Source organism: Scyliorhinus torazame, chromosome 21 (assembly GCF_047496885.1).
Source record: "Scyliorhinus torazame isolate Kashiwa2021f chromosome 21, sScyTor2.1, whole genome shotgun sequence".
NCBI classification, from domain to species: domain Eukaryota; kingdom Metazoa; phylum Chordata; class Chondrichthyes; order Carcharhiniformes; family Scyliorhinidae; genus Scyliorhinus; species Scyliorhinus torazame.
In genome coordinates, this window is record NC_092727.1 from 9,347,654 (window position 1) to 9,372,636 (window position 24,983).

General features: G+C 49.2%; 1 protein-coding gene across 1 annotated transcript in view; it reads right to left on the reverse strand.

Moving 5' to 3' along the window:
* The window catches only part of LOC140397946 (myelin protein P0-like), a 31,647-nt gene extending 14,163 nt beyond the window's left edge, over nucleotides 1-17,484 (reverse strand). Inside the window, exons 1-2 of the mRNA XM_072486201.1 lie at nucleotides 17,403-17,484; nucleotides 5,595-5,649 (exon numbers count right to left, since the gene is read on the reverse strand). Coding sequence (XP_072342302.1) covers nucleotides 5,595-5,649 — 55 coding nt within the window. The 5' untranslated portion in view covers nucleotides 17,403-17,484. The remainder of the gene's footprint in view (nucleotides 1-5,594; nucleotides 5,650-17,402) is intronic.
* Nucleotides 17,485-24,983: the final 7,499 nt, after the last annotated feature.

Below are 24,983 nucleotides of genomic sequence, written 5' to 3' on the forward strand. Positions count from 1 at the left end.
TGGAATCAATCTAGTGAACCTCCTCTGACCTGCCTCCAATGCCACCACATTTTTCCTCAAATAAGGGGACCAAAACTGTGCGCAATACTCCAGGTGCGGTCTTAGCAATGCCTTGTACAGTTTCAACAACACATCCTTTCAGGCCATAAGCAATAATCAACTGCACTACACTAACCAATCCTCTCTTTTACTTCAATCAAATTAGTCAAAGACAATAAGACCAAATGACATAGGAGCAGAAGAAGGCCATTCAGCCCATTGAGTCTGCGCTGCCATTCAATGAAATCATTACTGATCTGGGGCGGGATTCTCCGAACCCCCCGCCGGGTTGGAGAATCGCCGGGGGCTGGCGTGAATCCCGCCCCCGTCGGTTGCCGAATTCTCCGGCACCGGATATTCGGCGAGGGCGGGAATCGCGCCGCGCCGGTTGGTGAGCCCCCCGCCCCGGCGATTCTCCGGCCCGCGATGGGTCAAAGTCCCGCTGCTGTCATGCCAGTCCCGCCGGCGAGAATCAAGCCACCTCTCTTACCGGCGGGGCTAGGCGGCGCGGGCGGGCTCCGCGGTCCTGGGGGGGGGGGGGGGGGGCACGGGGCGATCTGGCCCCGGGGGGTGGCCTGGCCCACGATCGGGGCCCACCGATCCGCGGACGGGCCTGTGCCGTGGGGGCACTCTTTTCCCTCCACCTCGGCCACAGCCTTCACCATGGCTGACGCGGAAGAGACCCCCCCGCGCATGCGCGGGGATGACATCAGCAGCCGCTGACGCTCCCGCGCATGCGCGGACTTCCGCCGGCCGGCAAAGTCCTTTCGGCCCTGGCTGATGTGGCGCCAAAGGCCTTTCCGGCCGGCGGTGCGCCAACCACTCCGGCCCGGGCCTAGCCCCTCAAGGTGAGGGAATGCCCCTGAAGGTGCAGAGAAATCCGTACCTTTGGGGCGGCCCAACGCCGGAGTGGTTCCCGCCACTCCATCCCGCCGGGACCCCCCACCCCGCCGGGTAGGGGAGGATCCCGCCCCTGATCTGATAATCCTAAACTTTCCAGCCTTATCCTCATAAACATTGATTCCCTTACTGATTATAAATCTGTCTGCCGCAGGCTTGAAAGTACTTAATAGCCCAGCCTCCACAGCTCTCTGATCAATCTTCAGCAAATTTTGCTGTTGTTTTATTTCTGTCTTAAATTAAAACAAGTTGATGTTGCATATGCCACCAATATTGGAGAAATTAAAAGCGAGATTACTAAAACCTCGGCAGTAAGGCCGGTTAGAGTGTGAGCTGGAAAACACGACCTCTGTCGAGCAGCCCACCCTCAGTACTGCAAGGAAGCACCTGCCTGAATAATAGAGCCTTCATAAGGGTTACCTTGCTTCGCAGTTAGAAAACTATTGCAAGTCAAAATCAGGTGTTTGGAAATAGGGAAATTGTGGGTAGTTAACATATGGTTGGTGTGGTGGGGGGGGGGGGGGGGGGGGGTGTTGATGGGAAGGTTCTGCTGTAGCAGCTGCTTCCTGTTTCCAGTAAATTACAATTGTTACGCTCCTGCGCATCAAGGCTGCTGCACTTCATATAAATGAGTGTCAGTAAAGTGGCAGCTAAGATCGAATCAATCACCACCCAAACGGAACTTGGGCAGTTTGAACAAGGGATATGAATCCTGAAACCAATGGGTTTCCTTGCCTCTAAACCACAGTGTATTTGTTTCACTAGAACATAGATGAGAGAGCTGTTCTCTGTGGGTGTTTTGAGCAGAGTGGGTTCATAGTTGCTGGAGTTTAGAAGAACGAGTGGTGCTCTCATTGAAATGTACAGAATTCTTAGAGGGCCTGACAAGGTAGTTGGCTCCTTCCCGTGGCCGGACAGTCTGGAACTGACGTTCACAGTCTCTGGATAAGGGAAGGGCCATTTAGAACTGGGAGGAAGAGAAATTTTGCTAGTCAAAGGTTGTCAATCTTCGGAATTCCCTACCCCAGACGACAATGGATGCTCAGTCGCTGAATACATTCAAAATTGAAATCGATAGACTTTTGGTCAGGAAAGGAATCAAGGGATTTTGGGATGGGGTCCGAAAGTGGAGCTGAGGTGCAAGATCAGCCAGGATCTTACTGGATAGCAGAGCAGGCTTTAGGAGATGTACAGCTTATCCCTGCTCCTATTTCTTAACCTTCCGTCCAGTGTGAGTTGATAAGGGTGTTTAAGGTTTTGAACGGAAGGGGGAGAGTGGGTAGAAACAGAAGGAATCATCTTTGACTTTATTCATCTGATGGAAATTCCACGGGATGGGATGGAATGGCCAAAATTACTCTCTTTTGTTTTTAACAAAGAGTAAAATCATGTGGGATATAAAACCAGCATTGCTCCCAATCCCGTTAACTGCCCAGTGGTGGGTTCTACATTCCCCCAGAGTGTTTCCAATGGTTGTGGGGGATTTAGATGCGAGATTAGATGAAAATGATTTCGGGCAGATTATTATTATTATTGGAGGTGCTGTCTTTCAGATGATTTATTAAACTGAGGCCTAGTTTGCCTGCTTTGGTGGATGTGAAAAAATGAAAATGAAATGAAAATGGCTTATTGTCACAAGTAGGCTTCAATGAAGTTACTGTGAAAAGCCCCTAGTCGCCACATTCCGGCGCCTGTTCGGGGAGGCTGGTACGGGAATTGAACCGTGCTGCTGGCCTGCTTGGTCTGCTTTAAAAGCCAGCGATTTAGCCCAGTGTGCTGAACCAGCCCCTGGTGAAAGATGGGCTAAGATCAAATGTAGCATCGGGTGTAATGCCTGTTCTTGTCAGCTTGGATATAGTTTGCCCCTTTTGTGGGAACCATGAATTGGGATTCAGTTGAATTGGTTTATTGGAGCAAGCAAGTAGATGGATTAGAGTCTTGCTCCATCCATTCTGCACATTGGTTTTGAAACTCTGAGAAAGGAATAAAAAATGTTTTAAAGGTGATGTGAACGATCGCATGGCGCCATTTCCAAGCACCCAAGAGTATGGAGTTCTCTTCCATGCTGAGACCAATATTTATCCCTCAACCAACATCACTAAAAGAGTATCTGGTCATTATCAAATTGCTGTTTGTGGAAGCTTGCTGTGCACAAATTGGCTACATTAGGGGTTCCTACATTACAACATTGCCCACGCTTCAAAATGACTTCATTAGTTTGGGGTGGCCTGAGGTCATGAAAAGTGCCATATAAATAAATGCAGCTTCTTTTACTTCTGCCGAGGCTGTGGTCAATACTGGAGCAAAAATAAAAACTGGCATTTCCCTGGTCTACGTGGTTCCATGCCACACTGGGCTAAATGTTTTCATCGTCACACAAAAAAACACCTGTTTCTCCCACTGCTTCCAGGTGTAAAACACTTCACCAATGCAGCTCAATTTGTCCAGGTGCTGCACCCAATGCCCAACGCATGGGCCCATTATTTTTAAATGTCCCTAGTAGATGTACGGAGAATGGACAACGGCAAAACGTTAGGCGGGTGGGGTGGGGAGTGGTTAGAGGTGAGCGTTTCATGAGTTGAAACCTCCAGGAATACACCCAACCAGAGTTGCCACCCTTGGCTGGAATTCTCTGACCGTTGGGATTCTCTTTCCTCGCTAGCAGCACACTCCCGCCTGCGGGTGTACCAGCAGCGTGGGGCGGCTTCAAAGGGAAATCCCATTGACAAGTGGTGGGGAGTGCAGTATCCCACCATCAGCTAATGACGCGGCCAAGAAACATGCGTCTGGGACATCGGAAAGCCCCACCCCATATCTCCAACCAGAGTTGAAACTCAAAACACTTTGACATAAATTTCATCATCCCAGCCCTTTTGTCAATAAATGAACACAAGACAACAAGAACCAGGAGCAGGAGTAAAGCACATGGCCCATGGTGCCTGCTCTGCCACTCAATACCATCATGGCTGATCTTGGGTTCCACTTTTTCGCCCATTCCCCAAATCCCTCGATACCCTGAGAGACCACAAATCTGTCAGTCCCAGCCTTAACTGCATTAATTGATGCGGCACCCATAACCCACTGGGGTCAAGAATTCCAAAGATTCACAACCATTCCTCATCCCTGTCCGAAATGATCAGCTCCTAATCCCGAGATCGTACTCCCCGTGTTTTAGATCAGAGTTTTTCAAACTCAAGGGTGGGTGTCAGGAAGGCTGTGGAGCGATCGGTCACAGCGTTCCCGATTGCGGGAAAAAACACCGGCTTCTAAGAATGCCGGCCGCAGGCAGTCCCCGATTGGCTGTGATGTTCAAGGGGACGGTGCGGCACGAGGCTGGGCTGTGAGCATCGGGGGGGTACAGAGGCTGACGGGTGGCCAGGTGGCGCACGATGCTAACGGTGGTGGCCCCAGCTTGGAACTCCGCTCTGGTACTTGCCCACTGCGCGCTGCTCAGCTTGTCGCCCACCATTGATCGGCAGCATGTGACCTGTGGCTCCGTGGTCAAGCTGCTCAATGGCCGGCACTACAGCCGCTTGCATTCCCATGGCATAAAGTACGGATCGGGAAGTGGCCAGTGGTCTGTGACTGTGAAGACCTGGAGATAGATTATTTGTAATAAGGAAGAGTGGGCCAAGAGGGCACGGTGACACAGTGGTTAGCACTGCTGCCCACAGCGCTCAGGACCCGGATTCGATCCCAGCCCCGGGTCACTGTCCGTGTGGAGTTTGCTCATTCTCCCCGTGTCTGCGTGGGTCTCCCCCTCCCCCGCCCCAACCCAAAGATGTGCAGGCTAGGTGGATTGGTCACGATACGTTGCCCCTTAATTGGGAAAAAATAATTGGGTATTCTAAATTTTTTTTTAAAAGGAAAAAAAAGGAAGAGCGGGCCAGAGATACAGAAAGACCAGGATCGCACAACTGAATCTGTTGGAGAGAGCTGCCCAGGAGAGTCCACAGCAGGAAAAATCAGTGCTCGTGTTCACTCTGTACAGAGCTCCAGGGCCTCTGGTGAACAACCTATTAAGAAGAAACTAAAATCGGGAACGAAGCAGCATAAAGATGATTTCTTGAGGTATGGCTTTGTTAATTGGGCCAATGCTAATCAGAATGCGAAGCCCACGTGTGTTACATGTAGGGAAGTACTGGCAAATGAAAGTTTAAAACCCGCAAAACTTCAAAGGCACTTTGAAGACTAAGCATGAGTTTGAGGACAAATCTCTTGATTTTTTTCAAAGGATGCAGCGGGAACTTAACTCATCAGCTGAAGCCCTTCGCAGAAATGTAACATTGAATGACGATACAAGTGAGATCGTGAGGACCAAGCAGGCCCACCTGTCGTATTAAAGGTAAGCAGTAATGATGTGACGCGAAGGTCAGCTGGCGTCGGTCGTGAAGGTCAGCGGGTGTGGGTCGTGAAGGTCAGACAGTGTATGTCACGAAGGTTGGCTGGCATGAGGCCCGAAGGTTGGCCGGTTGGTAAAAGTGGGTCCCGGGAAATAAAGTTTGAGAAACACTGTTTTAGATTCCCTGACCAGCAGAAAGAATCTCTCACTGTCGACCCCTTAGAATATTTTAAGTTTCAGTGAGATTACCTCTCATTCTTCTGAACTCCAGAGAATAAAGGCCCAATTTCTTAGATCTGTAAAGCGATCTTACCATTGAATATGAGAGAAGAGAGGAACAAGAGGAAGCCCATTCCACTGTTCATCATCTACGGAGAGAAACACAGGGAATTAATCAATGATAATAACAACTTGCATTTATTTTGCACCTTGAACACCCATACTTTATCAAACAAAATTTGACTCAGAACCACATAAAGAAATATTCTGTCAACTAACTAAAACTTTGGCGAAGGAGCTAAGTTTAAAATAATGTGCTAAAAGAGGAAGTAGAGAGGGAGCTCTCAGGACCAAGGCAGAGTTAGTCTCGGGATGGAAGTATGATACCATATGAATGTATGGCTGCCAGTAGTGCGGTGATTAAAAATCAGGGTTGATTAAGAGGCCAGGATTGGAGGATCAGAATTTTCAGAGGGTTGAAGGCTTGAGGAAGTTGAGGAGATAAGGGTTAGGCCATGAAGGGATTTGAAAACAAGGGTAAGAGTGTCAAAACTGTGGCATTGCCAAACCCAAACCCAATGCAGGGATGATGGTTGGGGGATGATGGTTGGGGTTGATGGTTGGGGGATGATGGTTGGGGGATGATGGTTGGGTGATGATGGTTGGGGGATGATGGTTGATGTATGATGGTTGGGTGATGATGGTTGGGGAATGATGGCTGGGTAATGATAATTGCGGAATGGTGGTTGGGGGATGATAGTTGGGGGATGATGGTTGGGGAAGATGGTTGATGGATGATGGTTGGGTGATGATGGTTGGGGGATGATGGTTGGGGGATGATGGTTGGGGGATGATGGTTGGGTGATGATGGTTGGGGGATGATGGTTGGGGGATGATGGTTGGGGGATGATGGTTGGGGGATGATGGTTGGGGGATGATGGTTGGGTGATGATGGTTGGGGGATGATAGTTGGGGGATTATGGTTGGGGGACGATGGTTGATGGATGATGGTTGGGGGATGATGGTTGGGGGATGATGGTTGGGGGATGATGGTTGGGGGATGATGGTTGGGTAATGATAATTGGGGAATGATGGTTGGGGATGATGGTTAGGGGATGATGGTTGGGGGATGATGGTTGGGGGATGATGGTTGGGGGATGATGGTTGGGGGATGATGGTTGGGTAATGATAATTGGGGAATGATGGTTGGGGATGATGGTTGGGGGGTGATGGATGGGGAATGATGGTTGGGGGATGATGGTTGAGGAAGATGGTTGATGGATGATGGTTGGGTGATGATGGTTGGGTGATGATGGTTATGGGCTGATAGTTGGGGGATGATGGTTGGGGGATGATGGTTGGGTGATAAAGGTTGAGTGTAACTTGTAGGAGTTGGGGTACTGGTAAAGGCATAGATGAGTCAAGTAGACTTTAGAAGATAAGAAATTACTTAATTGAAACGTTTAAGATCCTGAGGGGTTTTGACAGGGTGGACGTGGAGAGGATGTTTCCTCTTGTGAGAGAATCTAGAACTAGGCATCACTATTTAAAAATAAGGGGTCGTCCATTTAAGACAGAGCTGAGGAGAATTTCTTTCTCTCAGAGTGTTGCGAGTCTCTGGCACTCTCTTCCTCAAAAGACAGTGGAAGCAGAGTATTTGAATATTTTTAAGGCAGAGGCAGATAGATTCTTGATTAACAAGGGGATAAAAGGTTATTGGAGTCGGCAGGAATGTGGGGTTGAGGTTACAATCAGATGGGGCGGCACGGTGGTAGAGTGGTTAGCACTGCTGCCTCCCAGGGTAAGGCACCCGGGTTCGATTCTGACATCGAGCGACTGTGTGAAGTTTGTATGTTCTCCCCGTGTCTACGTGGATTTCTTCCGGATGCTCCAGATTCCTTCCGCAGTCCCACAGAGGGGACCCGTAACCCAGTGAGAGTGAACACCTTCAGGAGATGAGGGCACCTGTACCCCAGTGTGACTCAGCACTTTCAGGACAGGTGGGAACATATACCCAGTGAGTGTCAGCACCTTAGGAGAGGATGGGGGCCCCGTACCCCAGTGAGAGTCAGCACCTGAGGAGAGGATGGGGGCCCCATACCCCAGTGAGAGTCAGCACCTTCAGGAGAGGTGGGAACCTGTACCCCAATGAGAGTCAGCACCTTCAGGAGAGGAGGGGGACTCTGTACCCCAGTGATAGTGAATGGTCGAACACTCAAGGGTATTGAAAGTCAGGGAGATCTAGGTGTACAGGTCCACAAGTCACTGAAAGGGGCAACACAGGTGGAGAAGGTAGTCAAGAAGGCATACGGCATGCTTGCCTTCATTGGCCGGGGCATTGAGTACAAGAATTGGCAAGTCATGTTGCAGCTGTACAGAACATTAGTTAGGCCATACTTGTAGTATAGTGTTCAATTCTTATGATGAGAGGTTGAATAAACTCAGTTTGTTCTCACTGCAATGACGGAGGTTGAGGGGCGACCTGATAGAGGTCTACAAAATTATGAGGGGCATAGACAGAGTGGATAGTCAGAGGCTATTCCCCAGGGTAGAGGGGTCAATTACTAGGGGGCATAGGTTTAAGGTGCGAGGGGCAAGGTTTAGAGTAGATGTACGAGGCAGGTTTTTTACACAGAGGGTAGTAGGTGCCTGGAACTCGCTACCGGAGGAGGTGGTGGAAGCAGGGACGATAGTAACATTTAAGGGGCATCTTGACAAATACATGAACAGGATAGGAATAGAGGGATATGGACACAGGAGGTGTAGACAATTGTAGTTTAGTCGGGCAGCATGGTCGGCACGGGGTTGGAGGGCCGAAGGCCCTGTTCCTGTGCTGTACTTTTCTTTGTTCTTTGTCCTTTGTTCTTTGAGATTCAGCACCTTCAGGAGAGGAGGGACCCTGTACCCCAGTGAGAGTCAGCACCTTCAGGAGAGGAGGGGGACCCTGTACACCAGTGAGAGTCAGCACCTTCAGGAGAGGAGGAGGACACTGTACACCAGTGAGAGTCAGCACCTTCAGGAGAGGAGGGGGAACCTGTACCCCAGTGAGAGTCAGCACCTTCAGGAGAGGAGGAGGATCCTGTACACCAGTGAGAGTCAGCACCTTCAGGAGAGGAGGGGGACCCTGTACCCCAGTGAGAGTCAGCACCTTCAGGAGAGGAGGGGACCCTACCCCAGCGAGAGTCAGCACCTTCAGGTGAGGAGGGGACCCTGTACCCCAATGAGAGTCAGCACCTTCAGGAGAGGAGCAGGACCCTGTACACCAGTGAGAGTCAGCACCTTCAGGAGAGGAGGGGGAGTCTGTACCCCAGTGAGAGTCAGCACCTTCAGAAGAGGAGGGGGGCTATGTACCCCAGTGAGAGTCAGCACCTTCAGGAGAGGAGGGGGGACCCTGTACCCCAGTGAGAGTCCACACCTTCAGGAGAGGTGGAGGACCCTGTACCCCAGTGAGAATCAGCACCTTCAGGAGAGGAGGGGGGACCCTGTACCCCAGTGAGAGTCAGCATCTTCAGGAGAGGAGGGGGGACCCTGTACCCCAGTGAGTGTCATCACCTTCAGGAGAGGAGGAGGACCCTGTACCCCAGTGAGAGTCAGCATCTTCAGGAGAGGAGGGGGGACCCTGTTCCACAGTTAGAGTCCGCACCTTCAGGAGAGGTGGAGGACCCTGTACCCCAGTGAGAATCAGCACCTTCAGGAGAGGAGGGGGGACCCTGTACCCCAGTGAGAGTCAGCATCTTCAGGAGAGGAGGGGGGACCCTGTACCCCAGTGAGATTCAGCACCTTCAGGAGAGAAGGAGGACCCTGTACCCCAGTGAGAGTCAGCACCTTCAGGAGAGGAGGGGGGACCCTGTACCCCAGTGAGAGTCAGCATCTTCGGGGGAGGACGGGACCGGTACACCAGTGAGAGTCAGCACCTTCAGGAGAGGAGGGGGGACCCTGTACCCCAGTGAGAGTCAGCACCTTCAGGAGAGGAGGGGACCCTGTACCCCTGTGAGTCAGCACCTTCAGGAGAGGAGGGGGGGACCCTGTACCCCAGTGAGAGTCAGCATCTTTAGGAGAGGAGGAGGACCCTATACCCCAGTGAGAGTCAGCACCTTCAGGAGAGGATGGGGACCCTGTGCCCCAGTGAGAATCAGCACCTTCAGGAGAGGAGGAGGACCCTGTACCCCAGTGAGAGTCAGCACCTTCAGGAGAGGAAGGGTCTGTACCCCAGTGAGAGTCAGCATCTTCAGGAGAGGAGGAAGACCCTGTACCCCAGTGAGAGTCAGCACCTTCAGGAGAGGAGGGGGACCCTGTACCCCAGTGAGAGTCAGCACCTTCAGCAGAGGAGGGGGACCCTGTACCCCAGTGAGAGTCAGCACCTTCAGCAGAGGAGGGGGACCCTGTACCCCAGTGAGAGTCAGCATCTTCAGGAGAGGAGGGGGGACCCTGTACCCCAGTGAGATTCAGCACCTTCAGGAGAGAAGGAGGACCCTGTACCCCAGTGAGAGTCAAAGAACAAAGAACAAAGAAATGTACAGCACAGGAACAGGCCCTTCGGCCCTCCAAGCCCGTGCCGACCATGCTGCCCGACTAAACTACAATCTTCTACACTTCCTGGGTCCGTATCCTTCTATTCCCATCCTATTCATATATTTGTCAAGATGCCCCTTAAATGTCCCTATCGTCCCTGCTTCCACTACCTCCTCCGGTAGCGAGTTCCAGGCACCCACTACCCTCTGCGTAAAAAACTTGCCTCGTACATCTACTCTAAACCTTGCCCCTCTCACCTTAAACCTCTGCCCCCTAGTAATTGACCCCTCTACCCTGGGGAAAAGCCTCTGACTATCCACTCTGTCTATGCCCCTCATAATTTTGTATACCTCTATCAGGTCTCCCCTCAACCTCCTTCGTTCCAGTGAGAACAAACCGAGTTTATTCAATCGCTCCTCATAGCTAATGCCCTCCATACCAGGCAACATTCTGGTAAATCTCTTCTGCACCCTCTCTAAAGCCTCCACATCCTTCTGGTAGTGTGGCGACCAGAATTGAACACTATACTCCAAGCGTGGCCTAACTAAGGTTCTATACAGCTGCAACATGACTTGCCAATTCTTATACTCAATGCCCCGGCCAATGAAGGCAAGCATGCCGTATGCCTTCTTGACTACCTTCTCCACCTGTGTTGCCCCTTTCAATGACCTGTGGACCTGTACTCCTAGATCTCTTTGACTTTCAATACTCTTGAGGGTTCTACCATTCACTGTATATTCCCTACCTGCATTAGACCTTCCAAAATGCATTACCACACATTTGTCCGGATTAAACTCCATCTGCCATCTCTCCGCCCAAGTCTCCAGACAATCTAAATCCTGCTGTATCCTCCGACAGTCCTCATCGCTATCCGCAATTCCGCCAACCTTTGTGTCGTCTGCAAACTTACTAATCAGACCAGTTACATTTTCCTCCAAATCATTTATACATACTACAAAGAGCAAAGGTCCCAGCACTGATCCCTGTGGAACACCACTGGTCACAGTCCTCCAATTAGAAAAGCATCCCTCCATTGCTACTCTCTGCCTTCTATGGCCTAGCCAGTTCTGTATCCACCTTGCCAGCTCACCCCTGATCCCGTGTGACTTCACCTTTTGTACTAGTCTACCATGAGGGACCTTGTCAAAGGCCTTACTGAAGTCCATATAGACAACATCTACTGCCCTACCTGCATCAATCATCTTAGTGACCTCCTCAAAAAACTCTATCAAGTTAGTGAGACACGACCTCCCCTTCACAAAACCGTGCTGCCTCTCACTAATACGTCCATTTGCTTCCAAATGGGAGTAGATCCTGTCTCGAAGAATTCTCTCCAGTAATTTCCCTACCACTGAAGTAAGGCTCACCGGCCTGTAGTTCCCGGGATTATCCTTGCTACCCTTCTTAAACAGAGGAAAAACATTGGCTATTCTCCAGTCCTCCGGGACATCCCCTGAAGACAGCGAGGATCCAAAGATTTCTGTCAAGGCCTCAGCAATTTCCTCTCCAGCCTCCTTCAGTATTCTGGGGTAGATCCCATCAGACCCTGGGGACTTATCTACCTTAATATTTTTTAAGACACCCAACACCTCGTCTTTTTGGGTCACAATGTGACCCAGGCTATCTACACCCCCTTCTCCAGACTCAACATCTGCCAATTCCTTCTCTTTGGTGAATACTGATGCAAAGTATTCATTTAGTACCTCGCCCATTTCCTCTGGCTCCACACATAGATTCCTTTGCCTATCCTTCAGTGGGCCAACCCTTTCCCTGGCTACCCTCTTGCTTTTTATGTCCGTGTAAAAAGCCTTGGGATTTTCCTTAACCCTATTTGCCAATGACTTTTCGTGACCCCTTCTAGCCCTCCTGACTCCTTGCTTAAGTTCCTTCCTACTTTCCTTATATTCCACGCAGGCTTCGTCTGTTCCCAGCCTTTTAGCCCTGACAAATGCCTCCTTTTTCTTTTTGACGAGGCCTACAATATCACTCGTCATCCAAGGTTCCCGAAAATTGCCGTATTTATCTTTCTTCCTCACAGGAACATGCAGGTCCTGTATTCCTTTCAACTGACACTTGAAAGCCTCCCACATGTCAGATGTTGATTTGCCCTCAAACATCCGCCCCCAATCTATGTTCTTCAGTTCCCGCCTAATATTGTTATAATTAGCCTTCCCCCAATTTAGCGCATTCATCCTAGGACCACTCTTATCCTTGTCCACCAGTACTTTAAAACTTACTGAATTGTGGTCACTGTTACCGAAATGCTCCCCTACTGAAACATCTACCACCTGGCCGGGCTCATTCCCCAATACCAGGTCCAGTACCGCCCCTTCCCTAGTTGGACTGTCTACATATTGTTTTAAGAAACCCTCCTGGATGCTCCTTACAAACTCCGCCCCGTCTAAGCCCCTGGCACTAAGTGAGTCCCAGTCAATATTGGGGAAGTTGAAGTCTCCCATCACCACAACCCTGTTGTTTTTACTCTTTTCCAAAATCTGTCTACCTATCTGCTCCTCTATCTCCCGCTGGCTGTTGGGAGGCCTGAAGTATACCCCCAACATTGTGACTGCACCCTTCTTATTCCTGATCTCTACCCATATAGCCTCGCTGCCCTCTGAGGTGTCCTCTCGCAGTACAGCTGTGATATTCTCCCGAACAAGTAGCGCAACTCCGCCTCCCCTTTTACATCCCCCTTTATCCCGCCTGAAACATCTAAATCCTGGAACGTTTAGCTGCCAATCCTGCCCTTCCCTCAACCAGGTCTCTGTAATGGCAACAACATCATAGTTCCAAGTACTAATCCAAGCTCTAAGTTCATCTGCCTTACCCGTAATGCTCCTTGCATTAAAACATATGCACTTCAGGCCACCAGACCCGCTGTGTTCAGCAACTTCTCCCCGTCTGCTCTGCCTCAGAGCCACACTGTCCCTATTCCCTAGTTCTCCCTCAATGCTCTCACCTTCTGACCTATTGCTCCCGTGCCCACCCCCTGCCATACTAGTTTAAACCCTCCCGTGTGACACTAGCAAACCTCGCGGCCAGGATATTTATGCCTCTCCGGTTTAGATGCAACCCGTCCTTCTTATACAGGTCACACCTGCCCCGGAAGAGCTCCCAGTGGTCCAGATAATGGAAACCCTCCCTCCTACACCAGCTGTTTAGCCACGTGTTTATCTGCTCTATCTTCCTATTTCTAGCCTCACTGGCACGTGGCACAGGGAGTAATCCCGAGATTACAACCCTCGAGGTCCTGTCTTTTAACTTTCTGCCTAGCTCCCTGAACTCCTGCTGCAGGACCTCATGCCCCTTCCTGCCTACGTCGTTAGTACCAATATGTACAACGACCTCTGCCTGTTTGCCCTCCCCCTTCAGGATTCCCTCTACCCGTTCGGAGACATCCTGGACCCTGGCACCAGGGAGGCAACATACCATCCTGGAGTCTCTTTCACGTCCACAGAAGCGCCTATCTGTGCCCCTGACTATAGAGTCCCCTATTACTATTACTCTTCTGCGCTTTGACCCTCCCTTCTGAACATCAGAGCCAGCCGTGGTGCCACTACTCTGGCTGCTGCTGTTTTCCCCTGATAGGCTATCCCCCCCGACAGTATCCAAAGGGGTATATCTGTTCGAGAGGGGGACAACCACAGGGGATTCCTGCAGTGACTGCCTGCCCTTTCTGGTGGTCACCCATTTCTCTGCCTGCACCTTGGGTGTGACCACATTTACATAACTGCGATCTATGATGCTTTCCGCCACCTGCATGCTCCTAAGTGCATCCAATTGCTGCTCCAACCGAACCATGCGGTCTGTGAGGAGCTCCAGTTGGGTGCACTTTCTGCAGATGAAGCCATCCGGGACGCTGGAAGCCTCCCGGACCTGCCACATCTCACAGTCAGAGCACAGCACCCCTCTAACTGACATTGCGTCAATCAATTAAAATTAAAATTAGTCTTTTTTTAAAAAATATATTTTTTTTAATTTCAAAGTTACTGTCAACTATCTGTTTCCTAGCACTAGATTTCTAATAGAAATGCGATAGCTAACTATAATACTCTCCGATCTCTGGCTTAGATATCCCTCTAAATTATAATTAAGTTATTATGTTTAATTAGTTACCAAATACTCAAAAAATCTTTTTAAATTTAGGGTAGAATCCCAACCAGCCACTCTGGCCACAGCTTTTCTGTGATGTCACTTCAGTTTCCCCCCGACACACACAATTTGAAAAAAGGTATAAAAGTGAAAATAAGTAAAAATCACTTACTTACCTTCTTACCTTCTGAGTGTCTTAGATGTTCTCAGGTTCTCTCGCTGACAGAGACTGCTCCTCCACCTCCGAACCTTGACCTGCACAATGCTAATAATATAATAATAATATAATATGGCACTTACCTCACACCAATGGGTCTTATTATTAGGTTAGAGGAGGAGGGCGGGTGGGAGACACTACACGTGTAGTGTCTCGGGATTCCTCTCCACCAGAATTTATTGTTTGGGGGGGGGACTTCCCTGAGGTCCGCAGGTCGAACTTCCGGTTCCCGCCTTATATAAAAACAAATAAAACAGAAAAGAAGAACAGACACGGGACCAGGTAAGGCTTTTTAAAGTAAGTACTCACCTCCCAGAGGGCCCCTGCGCACCGCTGCCGCCGAAATCCAAAGGGCTGCTCCTGTAAAGGTAAGGCTTTTTAAAGTAAGTACTCACCTCCCAGAAGGCCCCTGCGCACCGCTGCCGCCGAAATCCAAAGGGCTGCTCCTGTAAAGGTAAGTGGTTTTAATGTCGCTACTCACCTCCCAGAGGGCCCCTGCGCACCGCTGCCGCCGAAATCCAAGGGCTGCTCCTGTAAAGGCAAGGCTTTTTAAAGTAAGTACTCACCTCCCAGAAGGCCCCTGCGCACCGCTGTCATCACCTTCAGGAGAGGAGGGGGGACCCTGTACCCCAGTGAGAGTCAGCACCTTCAGGAGAGGAGGGGGGACCCTGTACCCCAGTGAGAGTCAGCACCTTCAGGAGAGGAGGGGACCCTGTACCCCTGTGAGTCAGCACCTTCAGGAGAGGAGGGTGGGACCCTGTACCCCAGTGAGAGTCAGCATCTTCAGGAGAGGAGGAGGACCCTGTACCCCAGTGAGAGTCAGCACCTTCAGGAGAGGATGGGGACCCTGTGCCCCAGTGAGAATCAGCACCTTCAGGAGAGGAGGATGACCCTGTACCCCAGTGAGAGTCAGCACCTTCAGGAGAGGAGGGGTCTGTACCCCAGTGAGAGTCAGCATCTTCAGGAGAGGAGGAGGACCCTGTACCCCAGTGAGAGTCAGCACCTTCAGGAGAGGAGGTGGACGCTGTACCCCAGTGAGAGTCAGCGCCTTCAGGAGAGGAGGAGTCCCTGTACCGCAGTGAGAGTCAGCACCTTCAGCAGAGGAAGGGGACCCGGTACCCCAGTGAGAGTCAGCATCTTCAGGAGAGGAGGGGACCCTATACCCCAGTGAGAGTCAGCACCTTCAGGAGAGATGGGGACCCTGTACCCCAATGAGAGACCGCACCTTCAGGAGAGGAGGAGGACCCTGTACCCCAGTGAGAGTCAGCACTTTCAGGAGAGGAGGAGGACCCTGTACCCCAGTGAGAGTCAGCACCTTCAGGGGAGGAGTGGAGACCCTGTACCCTAGTGAGAGTCAACATCTTAAGGAGAGGAGGAGGACCCTGTACCCCAGTGAGAGTCAGCACCTTCAGGAGAGGGGTGGAGACCCTGTACCCCAGTGAGAGTCAGCACCTTCAGGAGAGGAGTGGAGACCCTGTACCACAGTGAGAGTCAGCACCTTCAGGAGAGGAGGGGGACCCTGTACCCCAGTGAGAGTCAGCACATTCAGGTGAGGAGGAGGACCCTGTACCCCAGTGAGAGTCAGCATCTTCAGGAGAGGAGGAGGACCCTGTACCCCAGTGAGAGTCAGCACCTTCAGGAGAGGAGGAGGACCCTGTAACCCAGTGAGAGTCAGCATCTGCAGGAGAGGAGGGGGTCTGTACCCCAGTGAGAGTCAGCACCTTCAGGTGAGGAGGAGGACCCTGTACCCCAGTGAGAGTCAGCACCTTCAGGAGAGGAGGAGGACCCTGTAACCCAGTGAGAGTCAGCATCTGCAGGAGAGGAGGGGGTCTGTACCCCAGTGAGAGTCAGCACCTTCAGGAGAGGAGTGGATACCCTGTACCCCAGTGAGAGTCAGCACCTTCAGGGGAGGAGTGGAGACCCTGTACCACAGTGAGAGTCAGCACCTTCAGGAGAGGAGTGTAGACTGTGTACCCCAGTGAGAGTCAGCATCTTCAGGAGAGGAGGAGGACCCTGTAACCCAGTGAGAGTCAGCATCTGCAGGAGAGGAGGGGGTCTGTACCCCAGTGAGAGTCAGCACCTTCAGGAGAGGAGTGGATACCCTGTACCCCAGTGAGAGTCAGCACCTTCAGGGGAGGAGTGGAGACCCTGTACCACAGTGAGAGTCAGCACCTTCAGGAGAGGAGTGTAGACTGTGTACCCCAGTGAGAGTCAGCATCTTCAGGAGAGGAGGAGGACCCTGTACCCCAGTGAGAGTCAGCATCTGCAGGAGAGGAGGTGGTCTGTACCCCAGTGAGAGTCAGCACCTTCAGGAGAGGAGTGGAGACCCTGTACCCCAGTGAGAGTCAGCACCTTCAGGGGAGGAGTGGAGACCCTGTACCCCAGTGAGAGTCAGCACCTTCAGGAGAGGAGGGGGTCCCTGTACCCCAGTGAGAGTCAGCACCTTCAGCAGAGGAGTGGAGACCCTGTACCCCAGTGAGAGTCAGCATCTTCAGGAGAGGAGGAAGACCCTGTACCCCAGTGAGAGTCAGCACCTTCAGGGAAGGAGGGGTCCGGTACCCCAGTGAGAGTCAGCACCTTCAGGGAAGGAGGGGTCCGGTACCCCAGTGAGAGTCAGCATCTTCAGGAGAGATGGGGGACCCTGTACCCCAAGGAGTAGGGAGGGAAATTGTGTTTAAAGTCCTCGAGTATTCTTTGTCATTCAGCAAGAGTGTGGTTGGCATTCCGATTCAATCCCATCTTTCTGCACTATCCTCATTACCCTTCCTATCCATAAATCTTTCACAATCTCTGTCTTGGACATACTCACTAACTGAGAATCACAGATAAACACATCCACACCATCCAGGCACTATCCAAATGAACATTATCATTAAAGTAATCGACTGAGTGAGAGAAAAACGTCATCATCTGTTGGAGCGTTCCTCCTTAAAAGACACTTATAAATTAATTTGCATTTTAACCCTGTGATCTTTCTAATGGGATAGAACAAAATCTATTGATTAAAACAGAAATCTTTGACCGAGAGCTCATTTTCTTTTTCTTCAACATTTTTCTGTTTCAGAGAGAAAAGGAACTTACAAGTTGGTTGTTCAATCCACGGAATACTCCAACGTAACGGCGAACTCACACACGTTGCACGGTCTGCTTTTCAGCTGCAGTTTGCTGTTTCTTTCCGAGTGTTAATTTGCTGCCTGCAGGGTCACGTTATTGGGCTGTTCCTTAAATTGATCTTGGGCACAGGAAACCGCACAGAAGAAGTGTTCAGTGGATTTTCAGTTGTTCTTCCCTCCAAGTCTCTGAACTTCAAAAGGACGGCCTCTAGACCAAGAAACAAAAGTGTCTTTGGAGAATTCTTCCTTCTAGTTTGCTTTCAAACTAAAACTAATGTTAAAAATTAATTTATAAGTTACTGATTATTGTTTATTGTTGGGTGTAAATTTGGAAGAAAATGTGAAAAAGGAGAATAAAAATATTTTAAAGTGTCTTTTAAGGAGGAATGCTCGCCACACTTTAAAATAGCACAAGGAGGTTCTTGGCAAACTTCCGGAGGAACCTGGCACCATTTAATTATCTGCACGTCAGGTTCCTGATGCCCTCCGGAAAAAGGGCATGGTGGATCCTGTCAGATGGTCCCCCAAGCAGATTGCCAATGTCATCGGACAGACTGACACATCGGCAGAACTTTCAACAAGCACCAAGGTGTAGCTTGGCTGGTGGCGAGAATTGAATACAGGAGTTGGGACATCTTGTTGAAGTTGTACAAGACATTGGTACGGCCACACTTGGAATACTGTGTGCAGTTCTGGTCACCCTATTATAGAAAGGATATTATTAAACTAGAAAGTGTGCAGAAAAGATTTACTAGGATGTTACCGGGACTTGATGGTTCGAGTTATAAGGAGAGGCTGGATAGACTGGGACTTTTTTCCCTGGAGCGTAGGATGCTTAGGGAAAGGTCTTATAGACCTCTTATAGAGGTCTATAAAATAATGAGGGGCATAGATAAGGTAGATAGTCAACATCTTTTCCCAAAGGTAGGGGAGTCTAAAACTAGAGGGCATAGGTTAAAGGTGAGAGGGGAGAGATTCGGGAGAGATTCAGAAGGGCCCAGAGGGGCAATTTCTTCACTCAGTGAGTGTCTGGAATGTGCTGCCAGAGGTAGTAGTAGAGGCGGGTACAATTGTGTCTTTTAAAAAGCATTTAGATAGTTACATGGGTAAGATGGGTATAGAGGATTATGGGCCAAGTGCGGGCAACTGGGACTAGCTTAATGGTAAAAACTGGGCGGCATGGACTGGTTGGGCCGAAGGGCCTGTTTCCATGCTGTAAACTTCTATGATTCTTCTAAGCGCCTGTCAGATCCTTCATTCGCACCCAAACTCTTTGCACCATTTCACACTATCCTCAGCACAGCTGGGGGGGGGGGGTGCGCGCGGGTGGGGGGGGGGGGCGTGGGAGGGGGGGGGGGGCGCGGGGGGGGCAGTGGGAGGGGAGCTGGTTATACACCTCCTTCTTTTATGTACCTTTGCAAAGAAGGTCTGGCTAGAGATGCAGTGGTTTTTGTCCGGGTTCATCCCGAGCAGCTCCATGACGTAGGACACTACGAGCTGTTCCCAGGGACTCTCACCGAGACGAACATCAGCTGCTCCTGGAGGATAAGCCACTCTTTGGCCCGCCTGGAACTTGTTGGTCTTCCAGCGCAAAGAGTTGTCCGTGACGGAGTGCTGAGTGTTGCAGACTGGCACATTCCAGGGTCCGAGACTACGTGCTGAGGGACACACTGAAACTTGGGGCAGCCACTGAAAAGGTATAATGGGGAAAGGTCTTTCAGCCACAGTGCACCGAGGGGCTGGAAACTGTGTATACCCCATTGGACATATGGACGATAAGGGAAGAGTGTAGATGGGCTTTAGAGTGGTTTCACAGGTCGGCGCAACATCGAGGGCCGAAGGGCCTGTACTACGCTGTAATGTTCTATGTTCTATGACTGTATACCGAACAGTCATCACACCTATCGCAGTTCACAGAATCATAGAATCCCTGCAGTGCAGAAGGAGGCCATTCGACCCATCAATTCTGCACTGACCCTCCAAAAAAACACCCTACCTAGGGCCACTCACCCACCCACTATCCCCGTAACCCCACGCAACCTTTTGGACACGAAAGGGGCAGGTTAGAGTGGCCAATGATGAAAAGATGAATATTATTCCACTTTCCGTAATGAGCATTTTGAAATGTTTTGGAGTATTCTTTCAGGTATTTTATGAATAAATTGTTTTGGGGGAAAAAAAATCAGTGAAACAGATTCTCCAGAAAGAGCATTAAACACCTTTCGAATGAGATGTTAAACTGATGCTCCTCTGCCTTTGACAGTAGATGTAGGTGATTCCACTACACGATTTGAAAGAAGAGCAGGGTAATTCTCTCAGTTGTCCTGGGACACTATTGATTCCTCAACCAAACCTCACCCAGAGACTAAAATACTGACAAATACCTTTGGTTATTAATAATAGGAGACAAATAGCACTAACAGTAACTAAACAGCCACAGACTTTATTCAGAAAAGCCAAATACAAGTTGCCAAATGCACAAACTTGGACTGTAGAAATGGATTTTAGCAGAAACCTCAAAACTATTTATCACATTGCTGTTTGCGGGTATTTGTTCTGTATACAGTTCAACCGTGACCACACTTCAAAACAGCACTTCATTGACTCTGGAGCACTTTGGGACGTCTTGAGTTTGGGAAAATACAGTAGAAAGTCCAGTACTGAGGGGGTGCTGCTCTGCCAGAGGTGCTGTCCAATTTTTATTTCTGTCCTATCCTCTTCTGGAATCAGGAAAGTAGGACGTTTAGCCCACCGAAATCAACCTCGTTAATGAGGCATCAATAACGTGTTTTGGTGGAGGGTGTGGGTGTGAATTGTCCTTTTGGGTTTGAACAGCACATTTCTCTGATTAAGACTATTTCCAGACTCATGTACATCACTTGAAGCTTCAGCGGGGAAATCATCTTGGAACTGGCAGTGAAGCAATTAGCCACAGCCCTCCCCTAAGCAGTCAGCGTCTGCCGTCTTCAGATTTTACCACAGTTGGAGAGTTAGTCAAGCTAAGTGAAAGGGTTTCACACCCATTCCATCATTGCACTGCCAATGGGTGCCTCAAGATGGAGACAGAATAGAAATGGAAACAGCAACTCTATACGCAGCACTGTTAAGGTACAACACTTAATACAAATTGCAGGACGCAGGGGGAAAGATGGATCCGATTAAGAAAGGGAAGAGAAAAAAATGCCGACAGCTGTAAGATGGGAAACTGTGGATATGTGAAAAAACAACAAGAACAATGGACAAAGAGGAACTTTGGTAGACCACAAAGGGGGGGGGGTCACAGGTCAATGCTCAAGATAACGGTTAAGGACCTTGGATACATGTTTGCTAATGACTGGATAGTAGAATCATGGAGACTTGCGTTGTTAGTGATTGTATACTGTAATTAGGCGTATAGATGCTGCAATTGGTTAAAGATAAGCATGTATATTGAGCATCATTCGTCGGGCTACTAATTGTAATAGGTTAAAGACGATAGTGCATTTAGTGTCTACCTTTGATTGGTATATGCCAATAACTGCGAAATAATGAAAATATATAAGACTTGATGTAATGTAAGGTTCAGGGGGCACGTATGCTGTTTTGTGGATGCGGCTCTCCTTCATATACTTGAATAAATCGGTGAAAAGAAACTCTGAGTGTTCTCTGGTCAGTTTTTTAAAATAAATTTAAACACCCAATTCAGTTTTTTCAATTAAGGGGCAATTTAGCGTGGCCAATGCACCTACCCTGCACATCTCTGGGTGGCTGGGGCGAAACCCACGCAAACACGGGGAGAATGTGCAAACTCCACATGGACAGTAAGCGGGGATCGAACCTCGGAGCCGTGAGGCAGCAGTGCTGCCCCTGTTCTCTGGTCAGTTAGGGGGAAAATAGGGTTGAGATGACTAATATTTTCCCCCAACAGAAAGAGACCAATACAAAGTGTTTAGAACATATTTTATTTTATTCTTTCTTTTTTTAATAAGTTTAGAGGTCCCAATTATTTTGTTTTCCCAATTAAGGGGCAATTTTGTGTGGCTGGTCCACCTAACCTGCACATCTTTGGGTTGTGGTTCCTTTATTCTTTCACGAGATGAGGGCGTCGCTGGAAAGGCCGGCATTTGTTGCCCATCCCTAGTCATCCTTGAACTCAGTGACTTGCTCGGCCGGTTCAGAGGGCAGTTAAGAGTTTAACACATTGCTGTGGGTCTGGATCACGTGTAGGCCAGACCAGGTAAAGACGGCAGATTTCCTTCCCTAAAGGTTTAAGTGAACCAGATAAATTTTTATGAATATCCATCCAGAATGGCTTCATGGATCAGGATCAGAAAATCTCAGCCTTGCTCACCATTACTGAGACTAGTTTCAATTCCTGATTTTACTAATTGAATTCAAAGTCCACCAGCTGCCGTAATGGGATTTGAACCCACGTCCCCAACCTGGTTCTCTGAATTATTATTCCAGTGATGTAACCGCTGTGTACCCATTTCTATGTCAAAAAGATATCAATCAACGTTCACCAGGATGATTCCTGGGTGAGTGAGATTTCCTGTGAAGAACGGGCCAATATTACCTAGAATTTAGAAGAATGAAGAGTAATATCAAAACATCTACAATTCTCAGAGGGCTTGATAGGGTCGATGCCAAGAGGCTGTTTTCCCCACCCTCTGGCTGGCGAGTCTAGAACGGAGGGTGTGTCTCAGGATATTGAGTCGGCCCTATGGGACCAAACTGAGGAGTTATCTCCTCACTGTGAATCTCTACCCCAGAGGTTTGTGATGTTCAGAACATTCAAGGCAGAGGCTGGTATGATTCGTGGGCATTGAGGGAATCGCAGAAAATGGGGATCAGACGTGAAAGTGGAGTTGAGGTATAAAATCCATCAGGTTCATAAATCCGAGTTCTGCTCAACCATCTTAAAATCACTTCCCATGAATTTCGCGAAATAGCCAGAAGCAAAAGACTGGCGACGCTGGAAGTCTACAAAAGAGGCAGATGATGACAGAAGTTCTTCAGTCAGCATTTGTGGGAAGAAGCGATCGGTTAGCCCTTTGGGTTATAGTCCCATCAAACCCTAAAAAGTGTGGGACCAGCAGCATAAAACCAGAGAATAATAATAACTGGGATGTACAAAATGGTCATGTGGTAACGAACAGTAGCATTAATCAAATTAATATCATTATCAAATAGTGTCATGAACGATAGTAACTGGAGTGGAAGGCTCAGGCATATAGGAATAGGCCATTCAGCCCCGCATGTCTGTTTTAAAAAAATTCATATATGGGATGCTGGTTAGGTCAGCATTTATTGCCCTTCCCTAGTTGCCCTTCAGAAGGGGGTGGTGAGCTGCCTTCTTGAACCTCTGCAGTCCCTGAGGTGTAGAAACGCTCACAGTGCTGTTAGGCAGGGAGTTCCAGGATTTTGGCCCAGCGACAGTGAAGGAACGGCAATATAAGTCAGGATGGTGAGTGACTTGGAGGGGAACCTCCAGGTGGCGGTGTTCCCAGGTATCTGCTGTTCTTGTCCTTCTAGATGGTAGCATTCATGGGTTTGGAAGGGGTTTCCTAAGGAAACGTGGTGAGTTCCTGCAGTGCATCTTGTAGATGGCACACACGGCTGCCACTGTTCATCGGTGGTGAATGGATTGAATGTTTGTGGGAGGGGGAGCAATCAAGCCGGCTGCTTTGTCCTGGATGGTGTTGAGCTTCTTGAATATTATTGGAGCTGCACTCATCCAGTGGAGAGTATTCCATTACACTCCTGACTTGTGCCTTGTAGATGGTGGGCAGGCTTTGGGGAGGTGAGCTACTCGCCGTAGGATTCCTAGCTTTTGACCTGCCCTGGTAGCCACAGTATTAATGTCCAGTTCAGTTTCTGATCAATGGTAACTCCCCCCCCCCCCCCCCCCGGATGTTGATTGTGGGGGAATTCAGCGATGGTAATGCATTTGAATGACAAGGGGCAATGGTTTGATCTCTCTCGTAGATGGTCATTGCCTGGCACTTGTGTGGTGCGAATGTAACTTGCCCCTTGTCAGCCTAAGCCTGGATATTGTCCAGGTCTTGCTGCATTGGATATGGACTGCTTCATTATCGGAGGAGCCGTGAATGGTGCTGAACATTGTGCAGTCATCCACAAACATCCCACTTCTGACCCTATGATGGAAGGGAGGTGATTGATGAAGCAGCTGAAGATGGTTGGGCCGAGGACACTACCCTGAGGAACTCCTGCAGTGGAGCTGAGATGATTGATTTCCAACCACCACAACCATCTTCCTTTGGTGCCGGATATGACTCAACCAGCGGAGAGTTTTCCCCGATTCCCATTGACTCCAGTTTCGCTCAGGATCATTGATGCCACACTCAGTCAAATGCTGCCTTGACGTCAAGGGCAGTCACAATCAATCCGATCATAGCTGACCTGCATCTAAACTTAACCTACCCACTTTGGCTCTATTGCTCTTAACTACAATATATGAAAAATCAATAAAACTAGTCACAGCAGCTTGTTGGGGGGAGAGAATTGCAAATTTCCACTGCCCTTTGACCTGTTCTGGTAGCCACAGTATTAATTCCTGATGCCACCTGAATGGCTTAGCTCTTATTATAAGTTGAGGTCCCTCGTTGTGGACTCCTCCACCAATTGAAATGTTTCATAGTTAGGTTGGGTGCTCTTTCGGAGGGTCAGTGCAGACTCAATGGACCGAATGGCCTCCTTCTGCACTGTAGGGATGGATTCTATTAAATGTTTAATGTGACTAAGTCAGCACTTTCATTGTCCCGGACTTATTAATGTAACCCCGAATTGTATATCAGGGATAAGATTTTAAACTCATTCAAAACCCATCCACTTACACAAGTTAAAATCAGTCCCGAGCTCTTGTGCTTGGTCTTTTGAATTGGTCGTTAACTCATGACGTGATCCTGAACTGTACATAGAGCGCATCGTCTTAGAATTGGCTGCAGGTGGCCTGCGACTACAAGGGGAAATGGAAGATGGTCCTAATTGCTGTTGAGCTGGTGCTGGGAGTCCCATTAATATAGGATTGAGTTCAACTCTGATGCCCCTCGCTAGTTGAATGGCCAACCAATATTAAACCATTAATCTCAATCAAGGTTCAATACAAAGTCCCACCATGTGAAATAGCCTACGAGAATGGTGAGACATTAGGAGAGAGAAGTGACATGGACTGTTACTCACTCTCCTAACAGGCTGAAGATTGTAGGACGATAGGTCCAGGTTGAGCTCCTGGGGAAAAGAAAGATTTCCTATTGCAAAGCACATCTAACAATCCAACAAACAAATTTTAAAATTGATTAATGTAGGAAACATGGCAACAAATATGCACACACCAAGATCCTACAAACAGCAATGTGATTGTGGCCAGATAATCTGTTCAGTGACGTTGGTCGAGGAATAAATGTTGGACATCAATTAAAATACTTCAGCTCTTATTTGAATAGGGCCACATGATCTCTGGCATTCAGCCAAGAATTAAGGCAGAATGGGACTCAGTTAAAATGTTTCCAACAAAAGACAGCACACCTCTGACAGTGCAGCACTCCCT